The sequence below is a fragment of the Mustelus asterias genome, unplaced genomic scaffold, assembly GCF_964213995.1.
Source record: "Mustelus asterias unplaced genomic scaffold, sMusAst1.hap1.1 HAP1_SCAFFOLD_841, whole genome shotgun sequence".
Lineage (NCBI taxonomy): Eukaryota > Metazoa > Chordata > Chondrichthyes > Carcharhiniformes > Triakidae > Mustelus > Mustelus asterias.
Window position 1 is genome coordinate 151,278 of NW_027590787.1, and position 21,357 is coordinate 172,634.

The window sequence follows — 21,357 nt, forward strand, 5'->3', positions numbered from 1 at the left end:
GGCAGCAGTGCTAACCACTCTGCCACCATGCAACATCCCCACCACCTGTGCCCACCCCTCAGGTTTCAGTTCTTCTTCCAGCCCTGAGACACATTACCTACTCCTGGACTCCCAGGATTCAGTGTGGGGTCAACTTAGAATTCCAGCTCTGTGCCCCACAGCTTCAGGTGCTGCTGGGATTAGAGAGCTGCCGACCAATGAAATGAGCGCTCAGCCCTCTGAGGGGGGCGGATGCCCCATCTCAAGCCAATGAACTCTCCCTGTGGAGATCAGAGCCATTTCTCTCAATTGGTGCCATTATTATTTTCTTATTGTGAATCTTTTGAACAATCGACATTGAGGTTTCTAATGATCTTTTCATTATTATTCACGGAGACAGTTTTAGTTTTGAACTCTCAGCGGGTAACTTTATGGCTTCGCTTAATCTGAGACTGGAAAATCCTGCCCGACGTCAACGGACATTTCCATTGTCCTCTTCGATTCCATGGCAGGTGGGGTGGTAAAATTCCGGTGCCCAACTCTGCCCCTCCCACTCTGCCCTTCAATTCTGCCTCTTGAACTCTGGCCCTTGAACCCAGCCTCTCCCACTCTGCCTCTCCCACTCTGCCCCTCACACTCTGCCCCTCACACTCTGCCCCTCACACTCTGCCCCTCACACTCTGCCCCTCACACTTGGCCCCTCACACTCTGCCCTCACACTCTGCTCCTCACACTCTGCCCCTCCCACTCTGCCACTTGAACCCAGCCCCGCCCACTCTGCCCCTCCCACTCTGCCACTTGAACCCAGCCCCTCCCACTTTACCCCGCCTTTACTCAAATCTCTACATCCTGCATTTTCCCTTCCTCCACTCCCTCACCTTCCTCCAATCTCTCGCTTCCCTCCAATCCCTCACCTTTCTCCACCCATAGAATCGTAGAATCATAGAATCCCTACAGTGCAGAAGGAGGCCATTTGACCCACCTAGTCTGCACTGACCACAATCCCACCCAGGCCCTATTCCCATAACCCCACATATTTACCCTGTTAATCCCCTGACACTAGGGGTCAACTTAGCATGGCCAATCCAGTGAACCCGCGCATCTGTGGGAGGAAAATGAAGAAAACCCACACAAAAGCGGGGAGAAGGTGCAGACTCTGCACAGTGACACGAGGCCGGAATTGAACCTGGGACCCTGGCACTGTAAAGCAGCAGTGCTAACCACTATGCTATTGTGCTGCCCCACTCACCTCCCTCCATCCCCATGCCCTCCTCCACCCACTCACCTCCCTCCACCCCCTCGCCTCACTCTACTCACTTGCCTCCTTCCAATCCAATGATTGAGGGTGATTTAGTGGTTTGGATCAGGAATTGGCTTGCTGTAAGAAAACAGAGGGTGGTGGTTGATGGGAAATATTCATCCTGGAGTTCAGTTACTAGTGGTGTACCGCAAGGATCTGTTTTGGGCCACTGCTGTTTGTCATTTTTATTAATGACCTGGATGAGGGCGTGGAAGGATGGATTAGCAAATTTGCGGATGACACTAAAGTCGGTGGAGTTGTGGACAGTGCAGAGGGAAGTGGCAGGTTACAGAGGGACATAGGTAAGCTGCAGAGCTGGGCTGAGAGGTGGCAAATGGAGTTTAATGCGGAAAAGTGTGAAGTGATTCACTTTGGAAGGAGTAACAGGAATACAGAGTACTGGGCTAATGGTAAGATACTTGGTGGTGTGGATGAACAGAGAGATCTCGGTGTCCATGTGCATAGATCCCTGAAAGTTGGCACCCAGGTTGTTAAGAAGGCATACGGAGTGTTAGCTTTTATTGGTAGAGGGATTGAGTTTCGGAGCCAGGAGGTCATGCTGCAACTGTACAAAACTCTGGTGCGGCCGCATTTGGAGCATTGTGTACAGTTCTGGTCGCCGTATTATAGGAAAGATGTGGAAGTGTTGGAAAGGGTGCAGAGGAGATTTACCAGGATGTTGCCTGGTATGGTGGGAAAATCGTATGAGGAAAGGCTGAGGGGCTTGAGGTTGTTTTCGTTAGAGAGAAGAAGGTTAAGAGGTGACTTAATAGAGGCATACAAGATGATCAGAGGATTAGATAGGGTGGAAATTGAGAGCCTTTTTCCTCGGATGGTGATGGCTAACACGAGGGGACATAGCTTTAAATTGAGGGGTGAGAGATATAGGACAGATATTCGAGGTAGGTTCTTTACTCAGAGAGTAGTAAGGGCGTGGAATGCCCTGCCTGCAGCAGTAGTGGACTCATCAACATTAAGAGCATTCAAATGGTTATTGGATAAACATATGGATGATATTGGAATAGTGTAGATTAGAGGGGCTTTAGATTGGTTCCACTGGTCGGCGCAACATCGAGGGCCGAAGGGCCTGTACTGCGCTGTAATGTTCTATGTTCTATGTTCTAATCCATCGTCTCCCTCCAATCTCTCACCTCCCTCCACTGCCTCACCCAGTGTCTTGTTTTTTTAAAGACTAATGCATCAGTTGTAGGTTTTGGCAGGACTGTAGCCCCCAGCCATGCTAAAGGTGCAGCTCCCTACCCCTGGGCACTTGATGCCCACACCACCCTGAGGCACAAATCTGTCACACTCTGTGCCAGATTGGCATGTTGTTCAGGTAACAATCAACAGATAACAACCTTTCTAGCGTTTCAGAGCACAAATGCCTCCATACAGAACCAATCTCCAAGTATCCTTGGTTCCCAAAAAAACCACAATAACTGGATCCTCCCCCTCCCACTCCAGATTCCTCTCTGGCCATGGGGAGAAACATAAAAGTATAGTGTAGGAATAGAGATGTTTTACTGCAATTGTATAGGACATTGGTGAGGCCACACCTGGAATATTGTGCGTAATTTTGGTCTCCTTATCTGAGGAAGGATGTCCTGGCTATAGAGGGAACTCAGGGTTCTCTTGATGCTAACTTGCAGGTTGAGTTTGTAGTTAGGAAGGCAAATGCAATGTTAACATTCATTTTAAGAGGACGAGAACACAAAAGCAGGGGCTTGAAGTTTTATAAGGCTCCGGTCAGACCACATTTGGAATTATGTGAGCAATTTTGAGACCCGCACCTAAGGAAGGATGTGCTGGCCTTGGAGAGAATCCAGGGTAGTTTCACGAGAATGATCCCAGGAATGAAAAGCTTGATGCTTGAGAACTCTGGAACTGTACTCGATGGAGTTCAGAAGGATGAGGGGGGATCTCATTAAAACTTACAGGATACTGAAAGGCCTGGATAGAATGGACGTGGGGAAGATGTTTCCACTAGTAGGAGATACTAGGATCCAAGGGCACAGCTTCAGAGTAAAGGAACAACCCTTTAGAACCGAGATGAGGAGGAATTTCTTCAGCCAGACGGTGGTGAATGTGTGGAATTCTTTGCCACAGAAGGCTATGGAGGCCAGTTCATTGAGTGTATTGAAGGCTGAGATACATAGGTCCTTGATTGGTAAGGGGATCAAAAGTTACAGGCAAAAGGCGGGAGAATGAGATTGAGAAAGATATCAGCTATGATTGAATGGCGGAACAGGCTCGATGGGCTCAATGGCCTCATTCTGCTCCTATAATTTATGGAATGCAGCGAAGGTTTACCAGGATGATTCCTGGGATGGCAGGTCTGTCATATGAGGAGAGACAAAGCCTGTTAGGATTCTATGCACTGGTGTTTAGAAGAGTGAGGGGATCCCATAGAAACTTATAAAACTCTAACAGGGTCAGACAGGGTAGATTCAGAAAGAATGTTCCTGATGGTGGGGGAGTCCAGAACTAGGGGTCATAATTTTAGGATAAGGGGGAAACCTTTTAGAACTGAGTTGAGGAGAAATTTCTTCACCCAGAGGGTGGTGAATGTATGGAATTCACTCCCACAGAATGTAGTTGAGGCCAAACCGTTGTCTGATTTGAAGAAGAAACTAGATATAGCTCTTGGGGCTAAAGAGATCAAGGGATGTGGGGGGAAGAAGGGGATCAGGATATTGAATTTGATGATCAGTGTAGAATGATATAAAATAAAGGGCGATTGCCAGGCAGTGTGAGGGTTTTTGTTTAATCAACTTAGATGTAGATTCACTTTAAATCAATGGGGAGCAAGTTTGTTCGTAATTGTAATTACTAACAAGTCTCCTGGCCCTGCTGGAATGCATCCCAGTGTATTAAAAGAGATGGCAAGGAAATACCAAATGCACGAGTGGTAATTTACCAAAATTTGCTGGACTCTGGAGTGGTCCCCACAGATTTTAAAACAGCAAATGTGGCGCCACTGTTTAAAAAAGGAGGTTGACAAAAGGCGGGTAACTATAGGCCAGTTAGCTTAACTTCTGTAGCAGGGAAAATGCTTGAATCTTTCATCAAGGAAGAAATAGCGAGACATCTGGATATAAATTGTCCCATTGGTAAGACGTAGCATGGGTTCATGAAGGGAAGGTCATGTTTGACTAATTTGGTGGAATTCCTTGAGAACATTACATGTGCAGTGGACAATGGGGAACTTGCGGATGTGGTGTATCTGAATTTCCAGAAGGCATTTGACAAGGTGCCGTACCAAAGACTGCTGCACAAGATAAAGGTGCACGGTGTTACGTGTAATGTATTAGCATGGATAGAGAATTGGTTAACTAACAGAAAGCAAAGAGTGAGGCTCAATGAGTGTTTTTCTGGTTGGCGATCAGTGACTAGTGGTGTGCCTCAGGGATCAGTGTTGGGACCGCAATTGTTTACGACTTACATAGATGATTTGGAATTGGGGACCAAGTGTGGTCTGTCAAAATTCGCAGATGACACTAAGATGAGTGGCAGAGCAAAGTGTGCAGAGGGCGCTGAAAGTCTGCAAAGGGATAGAGATAGTCTAAGTGAGTGGGCGAGGGTCTGGCAGATGGAGTACAATGTTGGTAAATGTGAGGTCATCCATTTTGGTAGGAATAACAGCAAAATGAACTATTATTTAAATGATAACAAATTGCAGCATGCTGCTGTGCAGAGGGACCTGGGTGTCCTTGTGCAAAAATCACAAGGAGTTGGTTTGCAGGTGCAGCAGCTAACTAAGAAGGCAAATGGAACTTTGTCCTTCATTGCACAGATCCTTGAAAGTGACGTCACACAGGTGGAGAAGGTGGTGAAGAAGGCATATGGCATGCTTGCCTTTATAGGACGGGGCATAGAGTATAAAAGTTGGGGTCTGATGTTGCAGATGTATAGAACGTTGGTTTGGCCGCATCTGGAATACTGCGTCCAGTTCTGGTCGCCACACTACCAGAAGGACGTGGAGGCTTTGGAGAGAGTACAGAGGAGGTTTACCAGGATGTTGCCTGGTATGGAGGGGCTTAGTTACGAGGAGAGATTGGGTAAACTGGGGTTGTTCTCCCTGGAAAGACGGAGGATGAGGGGAGACTTAATAGAGGTGTATAAAATTATGAAAGGCATAGATAGGGTGAACGGTGGGAAGCTTTTCCCCAGGTCGGTGGTGACGTTCACGAGGGGTCATAGGTTCAAGGTGAAGGGGGGGAGGTTTAACACAGATATCAGACAGACATATTTTACACAGAGGGTGGTGGGGGCCTGGAATGCGCTGCCAGGCAAGGTGGTGGAGGCGGACACACTGGGAACGTTTAAGACTTATCTAGACAGCCATATGAACGGAGTGGGGATGGAGGGATACAAAAGAATGGTCTAGTTTGGACCAGGGAGCGGCGCGGGCTTGGAGGGCCGAAGGGCCTGTTCCTGTGCTGTATTGTTCTTTGTTCTTTGTTCTTTGTTCTTGCTCGAGGGATGGAGTTTAAAAACAGTGAGGTTATGTTGCAGCTGTATAACACAGAACATAGAAAAGATACAGCACAAACAGGCCCTTCGGCCCACAAGTTGCGCCGAACATGTCCCTACCTACTAGGCTTACCTATAACCCTCTATGTTACGAACGTCCATGAACCTATCCAAACGTCTCTTAAAAAACCCCATCGAATTCGCCTCCACCACCACTACCGGCAGCCGATTCCACGCACCCACCACCCTCTGAGTGAAAAACTTACCCCTAACATCTCCTTTGTACCTATTCACCAGCACCTTAAACCTGTGATCTCTTGTGGCAACCATATCAGCCCTGGGTAAAGGCCTCTGAGAATCCACTCTATCAATACCTCTCAACATCTTATACACCTCTATCAAGTCACCTGTCATCCTTCGCTTCTCCAAGGAGAAAAGATCTAGCTCTCTCAACCTATCCTCATAAGGCATGCCACCTAATCCAGGCAATATCCTTGTAAATCTCCTCTGCACCCTTCCTATTGCTTCCACATCCTTTCTGTGATGAGGCGACCAGAACTGGGCACAGTACTCCAGGTGGGGTCTGACCAGGGTCCTATACAGCTGCAGCATTATCTCCCGATTTCTAAACACAATTCCTCTATTGATGAAGACCAGTATTCCATACGCCTTCTTAACCACAGCCTCTACCTGCGACGCTGCTTTGAGCGTCCTATGAACCCGGACCCCAAGATCCTTCTGATCTTCCACACTGCCAAGTGTCTTACCCTTAATATTATATTCTTTCACCCTATTCGACCTGCCAAAATGAACCACCACACACTTATCTGGGTTGAAGTCCATCTGCCACTTCTCCGCTCAGTCTTGCATCTTATCTATGTCTCGTTGCAACTGCTGACATCCCTCTACACTATTCACAACCCCACCAACCTTCGTGTCATCAGCAAACTTGCCAACCCATCCTTCCACTTCCTCATCCAGGTCACTTATAAAAATCACAAAGAGCAAGGGTCCCAGAACAGATCCCTGGTGCACTCCACTGGTGACTGACCTCCATGCTGAAAAAGACCCATCTACAACCACTCTTTGCCTTCTGTGGGCAAGACAGTTCTGAATCCACAAGGCAATGTCCCCTTGTATCCCATGCCCATTCACTTTCTGCATAAGCCTTGCATGGGGCACCTTATCAAACGTCTTGCTGAAATCCATATAAACTACATCTACTGCTCTTCCCTCATCTATGTGTCTAGTTACATCTTTAAAAAATTCAATTAGGCTCGTAAGGCATGATCTGCCTCGGACAAAGCCATGCTGGCTATTTCTGATCACACTATTCCTCTCCAGATGTTCATAAATCTTTCCCATCTTATCTTCTTGCTCCTAACATACTTGTAGAATGCCTTGGGGTTTTCCTTTATCCTGTCTGCCAAGGCCTTCTCATGACCCCTTCTTGCTCTTCTAATTTCCCTCTTAAGTTCCTTCCTACTAGTCGTATACTCATCTAGATTTCTAACAGTACCTAGTTCCCTGAACCTTTTGTAGGTTTTTCTAAGGTGCTGGTGAGGCCACACCTGGAGTACTGTGTACAGTTTTGGTCTCCTTACTTGAGAAAGGCTATACTAGCACTGGAGGGGATGCAGAGGAGATTCACTAGGTTGATTCCGGAGTTGAGAGGGTTGGCTTATGAAGAGAGACTGAGTACAAAGAACAAAGAAAATTACAGCACAGGAAGGCCCTTCGGCCCTCCAAGCCTTCACCGACCATGCTGCCTGACTGAACTAAAACCCTTCCGGGGACCATATCCCTCTAAACCCATCTATTCATGTACTTGTCAAGACGCCCCTTAAAAGTCACTGCCGTATCCGCTTCCACTACCTCCCCGGCAATGAGTTCTAGGCACCCACTACTCCCTGTGTAAAAGATCTGCCTTGTACATCTCCTTTAAACCTTGCCCCTCACACCTTAAACCTATGCCCCCTAGTAATTGACTCTTCCACCCTGGGGAAAAGGGAGTAGATGAGTGACAAAGATGATTGATGAGGGTAGGGCAATGGATGTTGTCTACATGGACTTCAGGAAGGCCTTTGACAAAGTCCCTCATGGCAGACTGGTGCAGAAGGTGAAATCGCATGGGATCAGAGGTGAGCTGGCAAGATGGATACAAAACTGGCTTGGTCAAAGAAGACAGAGGGTAGAAGTGGAAAGGGTGCATTTCTGAATGGAGGGCTGTGACAAGTGTCGTTGCTCAGGGATCAGTACTGAGACCTTTGCTGTTTGTAATATATACAAATGATTTGGAGGAAAATGTAACTGGTTTGATTCGTAAGTTTGTGGACGACACAAGGATTGGTGGATTTGCGAATAGCGATGAGGACCATCAGAGGATACAACAGGATATAGATCGGTTGGAGACTTGAGCGGAGAGATGGCAGATGGAGTTTAATCCGGACAAATGTGAGGCAATGCATTTTGGAAGGCCTAATACAGATAGGAAATATATAGTAAATGGCAGAACCCTTAAGAGTATTGATAGGCAAAGAGATCTGGATGTACAGGTACACAGGTCACTGACAGTGGCAATGCAGGTGGAGAAGTTAGTCAAGAAGGCATACGGCATGCTTGCCTTCATTGGCCAGGGCATTGAGTTTAAAAATTGGCAAGTCATGTTGCAGCTTTATAGAACCTTAGTTAGGCCGCACTTAGAATATAGTGTTCAATTCTGGTCGCCACACTACCAGAAGGATGTGGAGGCTTTGGAGAGGGTGCAGAAAAGATATACCAGGATGTTGTCTGGTATGGAGGGCATTAGCTATGAGGAGAGGTTGGAGAAACTTGGTTTGTTCTCAATGGAACGACGGAGGTTGAGGGGTGACTGATAGAAGTCTACAAGATTATGAGAGGCTTGGACAGAGTGGATAGTCAGAAGCTTTTTCCCAGGGTGGAAGAGTCAATTACTAGGGAGCACAGATTTAAGGTGCAAAGGACAGGGTTGAAAGGAGATGTACGAGGCATATTTTTTACACAGAGGGTGGTGGGTGCCTGGAACTCATTGCAGGGGGAGGTAGTGGAAGCGGATACAGTAGTGACTTTTAAGGGGCATCTGGACAAATACATGAATAGAATGGAATAGAGAGACAAATACATGAATAGGATGGGAATAGGGGGTAGGGGGTTTTAGTTAAGTCTGGCAGCATGGTTGGTGCAGGCTTGGAGGGCTGAAGGGCCATTTCCTGTGCTGTAATTTTCTTTGTTCTTTGTAGACTGGGGCTATACTCACTGGAATTCAGAAGAATGAGGGGAGACCTTATAGAAACATATAAGATTATGAAGGGAATAGATAAGATAGAAGCAGGGAAGTTGTTTCCACTGGTGGGTGAAACTAGAACTAGGGGCATAGCTTCAAAATAAGGGGGAGCAGATTTAGGACTGAGTTGAGGAGGAACTCCTTCACACAAAGGGTTGTGAATCTGTGGAATTCCCTGCCCAGTGAAGCAGTTGAGGCTACCTCATTGAATGTTTTTAAGGCAAGGATAGGGAAGGATAAGGCAAGGATGTTTTTAAAGCAAGGATGGGCGGCAGGGTAGCACAGTGGTTAGCACTGCTGCTTCACAGGTCCAGGGACCTGAGTTCTATTCCCGGCTTGGGTCACTGTCTGTGTGGAGTTTGCACATTCCCCTTGTGTCTGCGTGGGTTTCCTCCGGGTGCTCCGGGTTCCTCCCACAGTCCAAAGATGTGCGGGTTAGGTTGATTGGCCATGCTAAAAATTGCCCTAAGTGTCCTGGGATGCATAGGCCAGAGGGATTAGTGGGTAAATATGTAGGGATATGGGGGTAGGTCCTGTGTGGGATTATGGTTCGCTGCAGACTCGATGGGCCGAATGGCCTTTTTCTGTACTGTAGGGTTTCTATGATTCTATAAATAATTTTTTGAACAGTAAAGGAATTACAGAAAAACAGTAAAGGTGAGCGGGCGGGTAAGTGGAGCTGAGTCCACAAAAAGATCAGCCATGATCTTATTGAATGGCGGAGGACACTCGAGGGGCCAGATGGCCTACTCCTGCTCCTAGTTCTTATGTTCTTATGTAATTAGGTGTTTTAAATACTTTGTAGTTTTAAAGGTACATGCAATACCTTTAATTAGTCCACACTTATAAATATATCTTCTATACATTTTTAGAAGTTAAACAAAGGTTGTTTAACTTGTGAACAGTTACAGAGTGCCCTATGATACTAAATAGGAGTTAAATACATTCCTTTAAAGCACTCAACTGTTGGAATCACAAGGCCATAAAGGGCACTTAATTGCCTCACCAGACAACTTATCAGAAACAACTGATGCACGAGTGAGTTTTAATGAAGCGGCCTTCACAGTTTCTAATTAAAACAGAGATTCAGTTAACTTCTCTGACAAGGCCATAAAATACTAAGGCCCCTTTTATCAAGTGAAGGATGCCCATGTGAGACTGTTTTAGTGAAGATGCTTTGAGAGGCTGCTATCAAAATAGAGACATGATGTCTGACTAAGTGACTAAAGGATAGTTCACCAAGGCTTAGAGATGATATATTGGGGTATCCCAAGAGGTATCATGGTCACATAGATCAGGGTTGTTCAGTATTTCATTCTATTGGATCAATACATAATGTATGTCATTTGTAACACTTTTGATTGGATTGTGTCCAGCTGATTGTGAGCTGTAGAATTGTATAAACCAGGATGATTTTCTTGGGGGACTGGTTTTTTTGACCCATTGCGTCAAACCCCCTGCCCTTGCTAGCAAGTAAACTAAAGACAATCTGTCGGTTAAGTATCTTGTGTTAATGTGTGTTTGTGTTGAAGTCAAACTCAGAAGTCAAGATTTCGACATCCGCCATGATCAAAAAGAATGGGGGAGCAGGCTCAAAGGGCCGAATGGTCTACTGCTGCTTCTATGTTTCTATACGAAGTCTTGAACCCCAGCCCTGGACAGACTCAGGATTTTGGCTGCAAAGTCCGGTATCTACGCCCCTGACCATACTGTCTCCTATCATGAAGCTTCTTACTCTCCGTTCACTGGAAATGGCATCCTTCACCTTGATGCCAGGGTCATTCTACTTGCCCACCCTGCTTCTCATCCACACAGGTAACAAGCAGCTTGTACCCAATGGACAGAGTCAGGGGCTGAGGCTCCTCCATCACTATGTGCTCATTCCTCGTCCCTTTCTGACCTGCAGCCACATCGTCCTTTTCCTGACCATGGACCCACTGTTAGCTTCTGATTCCTGGAACAGAGTGTCCAGAGAACTCTTCCCCTTCGCAATGTTTGCAACTCAGACTCCAGCTCAGCAACTCTGAGCACAAGTTGCTTTTTCTGGCTGTCCGTGATTCTGATGTTTTCCACACATTCCCACATGTAGTCATGGACAACACATGTCTGTCTCACGTTACTTGTTGATTTGATAAGTCAAATAGCTAACTAACTGGGGAAACAAATGTTGAGTTATAATCTTATGGTTTAAAGATAAAAGAGCTACTGAAATGAAAAGAAAAAGAATAAAAAGCAGCAGTTTGTTCAGAAGGAAGAATTTCCAAAGTTAGCACCTCAGTCAGCTCCCCGGGCAAACTCTCTGACTTAGATGACTGTGTAAACTCTCTTGATCATCCTCAAATTCAAAATTAAAACTTTCCAAACACCCTTTTCTCTCTTACATATCTGATTCCTTTGTCACATCTCTAAGGTGACACATCTGCAGGTTTTTCGGGAAGATAACAAAATAACACAACTACTTATGTGGAGTGAAAGGGTTAATAATCTCACAAGTTTAAAAATCACACAAGCTGTAAGCTGTATCTCAGTCACAGAGGGGAAGCTATGTGAAAAGCACAGGTCTTAATTAAAGCAGACCCAGATAAGAGTCATGAACCATTGAATTGATGTGCAGCTTCAGCTCATGTTTGCCCATTAGAACAAGGAACAATGGAAAAGAAGGTTTATAGACCATTGGCCAGAGATATAGCTATCATTTCTTGATGATATAACATGCACAAGTTTTAATTGGACACTACACTCTTACGTATGCATGATGTAACCTTAATCAATAACTGCAAGTGGATAGAGATAGCTCCTGTACTTTTATTGGTATTTGCTCATTATTTGTCATTGAATTTGAAACTATAATTGCTTGTGTATTTCTGAATTCTGCACCCTGACTGGTCTGAGAGACTTATTCAGAGTCCTAAAGCACTGGAGTTTCTCAATAGATCATCTTGAAACCACTCCGTGACTTTGTCTGGCTACCTAAGGGGAAATGATAGTTTTAAATATCACAAGAAAAACATAACAGATTGGCAATGGAATGGGGCTTGCTCTGGCCAGAAAAAACTGTGACAACATCTTGGTCCGGTGAGTATGTTCTATATTAACAGCTGGATGCTGTTGTTAACCAATTGTAGTCAATATAAAGAGTGAAATCTGAAGCCAAAGTAAACTGGACCAGACAAAGGGAGTGAAATGGTGAAAGAAAAGGGGGACACCCTAGGGATTTTGTCAAAAGAACCGTGAGGGCGGAATGGTTAACAAGACCATGGGCCACGGCAAAATCCAAGAAGGTGAATGTCAACAAGGAGACGGCTGAAAAGGCAGAACTGGAATTTATTACTGACGAGGGAGGAGAAGCCATAAAAATGCTGGGAGCTTTTTTAAAAAAAATCTGAGAAAGACAAGCTCTCTCTTAAATCAAGATTCCTAATGCAGTGCAGGTCGCCACAGCTGCAGAAAAATGTAACCAATATCTGTCCAGAGCAAGGGTGAGTTGGAAACTTGAATTACAGTTATAAAAGTAAGGAAAAGTAAGAGTGCAGAAAAGATTTACTAGGATGCTATCGGGACTTGATGGATTGAGTTATAAGGAGAGGCTGGATAGACTGTGACTTTTTTCTCTGGAGCGTAGGAGGCTGAGGGGTGACCTTATAGAGGTCTATAAAATAATGAGGGGCACAGATAAGGTAGATAGTCAATATCTTTTCCCAAAGGTAGGGGAGTCTAAAACTAGAGGGCATAGGTTTAAGGTGAGAGGGGAGAGATACAAAAGTGTCCAGAGGGGCAGTTTTTTCACACAGAGGGTGGTGAGTGTCTGGAACAAGCTGCCAGAGGTAGTAGTAGAGGCGGGTACAATTTTATCTTTTAAAAAGCATTTAGATAGTTACATGGGTACGATGGGTATAGAGGGATATGGGCCAAATGTGGGCAATTGGGATTAGCTTAGGGGTTTAAAAAAAAGGCGGCATGGACAGGTTGGGCCGAATGGCCTGTTTCCATGCTGTAAACCTCTTTGACTCTATGACACTATGACTTCTGGTTGGTTTACCTGGACATTTGTAAATTTGATAACTTTGGTTTTGAACTCAAGGTTTTTCCATCGAGGGAGATAACATTATGGGTTTTTAATTACAAGAATTTAGAAGGTTAAAAACAGAACCACAAGAATGCTTCTGTAATTCATTGTTGCTTAAAAGTGTGTGCTAAGTTTCTCTGCTTGTGTATAGAACAGTACAGCACAGAACAGGCCCTTCGGTCCACAATATTGTGCCGAGCTTTATCTGAAACCAAGATCAAGCTATCCCACTCCCCATCATCCTGGTGTGCTCCATGTGCCTATCCAATAACCGCTGAAATGTTCCTAAAGTGTCTGACTCCACTATCACTGCAGGCAGTCCATTCCACACCCCAACCACTCTCTGCGTAAAGAACCTACCTCGGACATCCTTCCTATATCTCCCACCATGAACCCTATAGTTATGCCCCCTTGTAATAGCTCCATCCACCCGAGGAAATAGTCTTTGAACATTCACTCCATCTATCCCCTTCATCATTTTATAAACCTCTATAAAGTCTCCCCTCAACCTCCTCCGCTCCAGAGAGAACAGCCCTAGCTCCCTCAAACTTTCCTCATAATACCTACCCTCCAAACCAGGCAGCATCCTGGTAAATCTCCTCTGCACTCTTTCCAGCGCTTCCACATCCTTCTTATAGTGAGGTGACCAGAACTGCACACAATATTCCAAATGTGGTCTCACCAAGGTCCTGTACAGTTGCAGCATAACCCCACGGCTCTTAAACTCCAACCCCCTGTTAATAAAAGCTAACACACTATAGGCCTTCTTCACAGCTCTATCCACTTGAGTGGCAACCTTCAGAGGTCTGTGGATATGGACCCAAGATCTCTCTGTTCCTCCACAGTCTTCAGAACTCTACCTTTGACCCTGTTATCCACATTTAAATTTGTCCTACCAAAATGAATCACCTCACATTTATCAGGGTTAAACTCCATCTGCCATTTTTCAGCCCAGCTCTGCATCCTATCTATGTCTCTTTGCAGTCTACAACAGCCCTCCATCTCATCCACAACACCACCAATCTTGGTGTCATCAGCAAATTTACTGATCCACCCTTCAGCCCCTCCTCTGGGTCATTAATAAAAATGACAAATAGCAGAGGACCAAGCACTGATCCCTATGGCACTCCGCTAGCAACCTGCCTCCAGTCCGAAAATTTTCCATCCACCACCACCCTCTGTCTTCGATCAGATAGCCAGTTACCTATCCAATCGGCCAACTTTCCCTTTATCCCACACCTTATCAAACGCCTTACTAAAATCCATGTATATGACATCAACAGCTCCTACCTTCATCAACACACTTAGTTACCTCCTCAAAAAATTCTATCAAATTTGTGAGGCATGACTTCCCTTCATGAATCCGTGCTGACTATCCCGGATTAATCCGCATCTTTCTAAATGGTCGTAAATCCCATCCCTCAGGACCTTTTCCACCAACTTACCAACCACCGAAGTAAGACTAACCGGCCTATAATTACCAGGGTCATTTCTATTCCCTTTCTTAAACAGAGGAACAACACTCGCCACTCTCCAGTCCTCTGGCACCATCCCCGTGGACAGTGAGGACCCAAAGATCAAAGCCAAAGGCTCTGCAATCTCTTCCCTTGCCTCCCAAAGAATCCTAGGATATATTTCATCAGGCCCAGGGGACTTATCGACCTTCAGTTTATTCAAAACTGCTAATACATCCTCCCTCTGAACATCTACTTCCTCCAGCCTATTAGCCTGTAACACCTTCTCTTCCTGGATGGGTTATATGTTTCAAGCTTTAATGTTTTCCGTATAATTTTGTGACCATATTTTGTGATTTAAGTCAGATTTTTAAAAAAGGAAGTGTAATTGATTAAGTTTATTTTCATAGGTTATGAACCTGAATTCATGTTTCATAGAATCCCTACAGTACAGAAGGAGGCCATTCGGCTCATCGAATCTGCACCGACCACAATCCCACCCAAGCCCCACTCCCGCAACTCCACATATCCACCCTGCCAATTCCCCCCGACACTAGGGTCAATTTAGCATGGCTAATCAATCTAACCTGCACATCTTTGGACTGTGGGAGGAAACCGGAGCACCCGGAGGAAACCCACGCAGACACGGGGAGAACGTGCAGACTCCACACAGACAGTGACCCGAGCCGGAAATTGAACCCAGGTCCCTGGCGCTGGGCGACAGCAGTGCTAACCCACTGTGCCACCGTGCCACCCGTTTCAATGGCCACAAGCATGATTCCAGGATATTTTGAGAAACATCTGGGAATTTAAAACCGGATATAAATTCACTTATGTGAGAACAAGATTTTTAAAATTGTAATCGTTGATTAAAATTTGGGATAGTTGAAATGATCATGACAAACCCTGTGTTGGATTGATCTTGGGTTAGAACCCCTTGTCAGATCGGAAGATTTATTCCTGACACAACTGGCATCACAAAAAGGAAAATTCATGGAATAGATCATAGAATCCCTACAGTGCAGAAGGAGGTCATTTTGCCCATTGAGCCTGCAGTGACCACAATCTCATCCGGGTCCTATTCCCACAACCCCACATATTCACCCTGCTAATCCCCCTGACACTAGGGTCAGTTTAGCATGGCCAATCAACCGAACCCCACACGTCTTTGGACTGTGGGAGGAAACCGGAACACCCAGAGGAGACCCAGACAGGCATGGGGAGAATGTGCAAACTGCACACAGACAGTGACCTAAGCTGGGAATCGAACCCAGGTTCCTGGTGCTGTGAGGCAGCAGGGCTAATCACTGTGTCACCGTGCCATCCAAAAGGACATTTTTTTTCTCACTGCAGCAGGAAACTCTAAAGTTTTTGATAAAATTAATAGGAAAGGCTATTTCATTTTTAAAAATGTTTTCGTGGCATATGGACATCACTGGCTGGCCAGGGTTTAATGCCCATCCTGAGTTTTGGGGGCAGTTGAGAGTCAATTCTAGAATGAGATACTGTGGAACAAAAAGGAGAGATTGAAACCACTCTGCGACTTTGTCTGGCTACTTGAGGGGGACAGTAGTTTTAAATACAACAAGAAAGATATTGTGACAACCCCACAAAATGGATCAACGGGCATACATCATTGAGAATGAATATTACTTACTCAGGTAGCCTAGAATCAGCAACAAAGTCTTCATCGTACTGAGCAATATTCTGCAATGGAAAATAGACAATAAGTATTGGTGAGAATTCCAGAGATATGAAAATCAGAGAGAGTTTTAAATTGTGAGTAGCATTGTCGACATTGAGTTAAGTCTCCCTCTCTCTGGGAGTGGGATTGTAGACATTGTGTTTATCTATCTATATAGAGTGAAGTCTCTCTCTCTGAGAGTGGGGTAGTAGACATTGAAGTTATCTATCTATATTGAGTGAAATCTCCCTCTCTGGGAGTAGGTCTGCTATATATATAGACGTTCACGAGGGGTCATAGGTTCAAGGTGAGCGGGGGGGGAGGTTTAACACGGATATCAGAAGGATGTATTTTACACAGAGGGTGGTGGGGGCCTGGAATGCGCTGCCAGGCAAGGTGGTGGAGGCAGACACACTGGGAATGTTTAACACTTATCTAGATAGCCATATGAACGGAGTGGGAATGGAGGGATACAAAAGAATGGTCTAGTTTGGACCAGGGAGCGGCACGGGCTTGGAGGGCCGAAGGGCCTGTTCCTGTGCTGTATTGTTCTTTGTTCTTTGTACTGCACTGCAATGTTCCATGTTCATTCTCTGGGGGGGGGGGGGGGGGGAAGGGAGGCCAGATCATTCTCTGGGGGGAGTGGGGGAGAGAGGAGGGACGCGGGTAAGCTGTATCTCTGGTGGGGGGAGGGGTGGGGGGGCAGGGGGGTCTGCTGCCACTCTGCAGGCGATCAGTGGGGGGGAAGGGGGCAGGGGGTCACGATTGGTCTGGGTCGCGGGGGGCGGGTGGGTGGATAAGGGGGACAGTGATATCTGGGAGGCCATTGCTCCCGCTTTTCGCTCCCGGGCCGCTTTCACCGCATTCTGCGGCTTGGGAGCGATCTGACACGGGCGCGTGTTTCCAAATTTTTTTCTCACTGCACATGTGTAGTTCAGCGCTCTGATCGTTTCAGGTGTGATAAGCCCCGCCCACAGCACGATTCAGACCCGCAATTTTTTTTTCACGCTAAGTGCGAATGGGGGCGCCTGAAAGCAGTTTTCCAAGTCGGATCTGAATTGTGCCCAGATTCAGCACTTAGAATGAAAATGGTTTGAGTTTATCTATCTATATTGAGTGAAGTCTCTCTCTCTCTGGGAGTGGGATTGTAGACATTGAGTTTATCTATCTATATTGAGTGAAGTCTCTCTCTCTCTGGGAGTGGGTAGTAGACATTGAGTTTATCTATCTATATTGAGTGAAGTCTCTCTCTCTCTGGGAGTGGGTAGTAGACATTGAGTTTATCTATCTATATTGAGTGAAGTCTCTCTCTCTCTGGGAGTGGGTAGTAGACATTGAGTTTATCTATCTATATTGAGTGAAGTCTCTCTCTCTCTGGGAGTGGGGTAGGAGACATTGAGTTATTTATCTATATTGAGTGAAGTCTCTCTCTCTCTGGGAGTGGGTAGTAGACATTGAGTTTATCTATCTATATTGAGTGAAGTCTCTCTGGGAGTCGGGTAGGAGACATTGAGTTTACCTATCTATTTTGAGTGAAGTCTCTCTAGGAGTGGGGTAGTAGACATTGAGTTATTTATCTATATTGAGTGAGGTCTCTCTCTCTGGGAGTGGGATTGTCGACATTGAGTTTATCGATCTATATTGAGTGAAGTCTCTCTCTTTCTCTCTCTCGGGAGTAGGGTAGTAGGCATTGTGTTTATCTATCTATATTGAGTGAAGTCTCTCTTTGAGAGTGGGATAGTTGGCATTGAGTTGTCTATCTATACTGAGTGAAGTCTCTCCCAAGGAAAGGAATTGTAGACGTTGACTTTATCTATTTATATTGAGTGAAATCAGGGATTGTGATCATCTCTTTCTTTTTCTCAAAGCAATATGACAAATCATTGAGCTTCTCTTCATTTTATACCTTTTGATCCCAAGATGTCCATGTTTGTTGGTTCAATCTCCCGCTTTAATCCCCTGCTCCTCTTCCCTCCAATTCACCTCCACTGATTACACCATGCTTGCTCATACCTGCTTTATATATCCTCCAACTCCATCTCAAGTCTCCTTACTCTCTTGCATATCTTCAAACCCACAATATTTTTTACCCATTGGGGGATCATCGGGGGAAAGTGGTTGAAGGATTTCCGAGCTGATTATCAGCCTGTTGAATTGCGTTAAATGCACCTTCTGTGGCCAAATTGTCCAGCCATTGGACTCGACCCCTAAGCTTCTGGTCCAGAGATAGGGACACTATCACTGTGCCAGATGGTCTCTCACAGTCCCTTTACTAACTCTGATCATTATTAAGCTATGTATTGAGGCAAAAACACATGCATAAACCTGAGTCCATAGCTAAAAACTCCTCAGCATATTCTAAACTTCAATTCATAGCTGACTGCTTACCAGAATCTCATGAGGTGCTGATGTGTGATCTCCTCAGGCTTCAGTAAAGTCTGTGACAAACTGTGAGTACTTATAGCAGAAATGGATTTGATCAGAATTATGATTTGTTTCCTGGAGGATGAGACTCACCCAGCAATATGCCTGAAGGTGTATATTGTGCTATGTGTTGTGTAATTTGATCCAATCATTGTCACTCTTAGTCCCGGATTCTGACATGTACAGTGACATTTTCACAATTTCCCAAGAATGTTCACACTCACTTTAAAAGTCAACAACAAATCAACATTTGATGGAAACCAGTTTGCAATTGGTACCTGATGTTTTGTTAACTCCTGGGGATCGGAAAATTCCATTGGTGGGAATGGTTGGAGAATTTGCCCACTGATTCTAGCATGAAGTTTCAACCCTTTATAGGTAAGACACAATTAAACTGAACATATAAGATGATCAGAGGATTAGATAGGGTGGATAGTGAGAGCCTTTTTCCTCGGATGGTGATGGCTAGCACGAGGGGACATAGCTTTAAATTGAGGGGTGAGAGATATAGGACAGATGTTTGAGGTAGGTTCTTTACTCAGAGAGTAGTAAGGGCGTGGAATGCCCTGCCTGCAGCAGTAGTGGACTCATCAACATTAAGAGCATTCAAATGGTTATTGGATAAACATATGGATGATATTGGAATAGTGTAGATTAGAGGGGCTTTAGATTGGTTCCACTGGTCGGCGCAACATCGAGGGCCGAAGGGCCTGTACTGCGCTGTAATGTTCTATGTTCTATTACATAAATCATCGAAAGAAACACTTCCTTTACAAAATTTACATCCACCCAATTCATCGCCAGGAAATGTTGTTTCTTGCATTTCATCCAATGTCTCATTTTTCATCTTGATGATCTCTGTGGGTGGTGAACTGCTGAGTGAGACATTCAGCTGGGTCGTGGAGAAGGGGAGGATTTACCGAGCACAAAATGAACATCCAATAACAGGCAAATGAGTGAGATAAAAGAACAGATCAGAGGAAGACCAAAGAAGGTGACAACAGTTGACATCATTTCACTTTATTGCTGAAAGCACGAGCCACCAATGCAGTCCAGCCTCTCCTAGAAGTCTCCAGATCAGGACAGCCAGACACGTCACAAATACAGAACTCACCCTCTAACTGTGGGCAGGATTTCTGAGTCACTACAAAATCTCAGTCCCAATTGCACCTCAAACTAAGATCCAGGACAGATCAGTTCCCCATATCAAAACAAAGGCCAATCCCCATATTTGTATTGATGAGTTAGTAAGGTTCAGGTATCACAGAATCATAGAACTCCCACAATGCAGAAGGAGGCCATTTAGCCCATTGAGCCTGCATCACCAACAATCCCACCCAGGCCCTATGCCCGTAACCCCATGTATTTACCATGCTGATTCCCCCCTGTCACTAAGGGCCCTATTTTACCATTTTCATTCTCAGTGCTGGGCGGACTTGAAACTGGGAGTGTTTCATATCCGACTTTTAGACCCGTTCTCAGGCGTTCCCGTATGCACTCTGCCTGAAAAAATAGCAGCGAATCTGAATAGTGCTGCACAAACCTGTGGGTGGGGCTTAATGCGCCTGAAATCCTGCAGCTCCGATTGGCGCCTCCATGATAGAACAATGCTCCCCTGTCACATCGCTTCCGGGCCGGATAATGCCTCCCCACTTCCCCCAAAAGTCATTGCCCCACCCCCACAACATTACTGACCCTCTTATCCTCTCATCCACCCACCACCCAGACCGATCGCCGGCCCCTCCCCTCTCCCTCCCCACTAATCACACGTAGAGTGGCAGCGGACCCCCCATTCCCCGCAGCCCCCTCTCCCCCCCCCACTGATCACACACAGAGTGGCAGCAGACCCCTCCTTCCCCCCCGCCCCTCCTGCCCCCGACCCCCTACACCCCTTTGACCCCCCTCCCCACCGATCTGAGTCAGAGAGCCATCTGACTCGCCTCCCTCCCCCCCCACCAACGATCTGAAGCAGAGAACCGCCGGACACTCGGAATAACCTCCTCAGAAGCTGGAGCGACCAAATCAAACCTTTGTGGACCATGTCTGTTTCGTGACAAATCTGGACGGGTGAACGCAGTGGTAAAGGGGGAAGTGCGGTTAAGTTTGGGCGTGCAACCCATTAAGTCAATTTAAATGCATGCCCGACTTTACCAAGTTTTGGCACCCAAAAACAGGCACAACTTGATGGTAAAATCAGGCCCTAAGAGTCAATTTACTATGGCCAATCAACCTAACCTACATATCTTTGGAGTGTGGGAGGAAACCGGAGCACTCCGAGGAAACTCACACTGACACAGGGAGAGAAGTGCAAACTACATACAGACTGTCACCTGAGGCTGAAATTGAAACCAGGTCCCTGCCATTGTAATGCAGCAGTGCTAACCATTGTGCTATGTTGGGATCAATCGTTAAAGGAAGTAATAGCAGAATACTTGGAAAGCCATAATCTAATCAAGCAGAGGTGGCGAGGACAGCACCTTTCGTACCAAAGCACAGTATTCACACAATCCCACTTTCATTTCAATTTGTGCATCAACATTCTTGCTGTTTCCTTCATTCACACCACCCCCAGGCACCCTTGGTGCACCTGTTCCAGCACCTTTCCTCTTAATAATGAGGAGTAACGACTCTCATATCCCATATTAAACATCTATCCAATACCGACAACTCCTA

At 45.7% G+C, this 21,357-nt stretch overlaps 1 protein-coding gene across 1 annotated transcript in view; it reads right to left on the minus strand.

Moving 5' to 3' along the window:
• LOC144487521 (pancreatic secretory granule membrane major glycoprotein GP2-like) overlaps positions 1-18,693 on the minus strand; it is a 53,299-nt gene extending 34,606 nt beyond the window's left edge. The window contains exons 1-2 of the mRNA XM_078205605.1: positions 18,649-18,693; positions 16,234-16,283 (exon numbers count right to left, since the gene is read on the minus strand). Of these exons, the coding sequence (XP_078061731.1) occupies positions 16,234-16,267 (34 nt within the window). The 5' untranslated portion in view covers positions 16,268-16,283; positions 18,649-18,693. The remainder of the gene's footprint in view (positions 1-16,233; positions 16,284-18,648) is intronic.
• Positions 18,694-21,357: the final 2,664 nt, after the last annotated feature.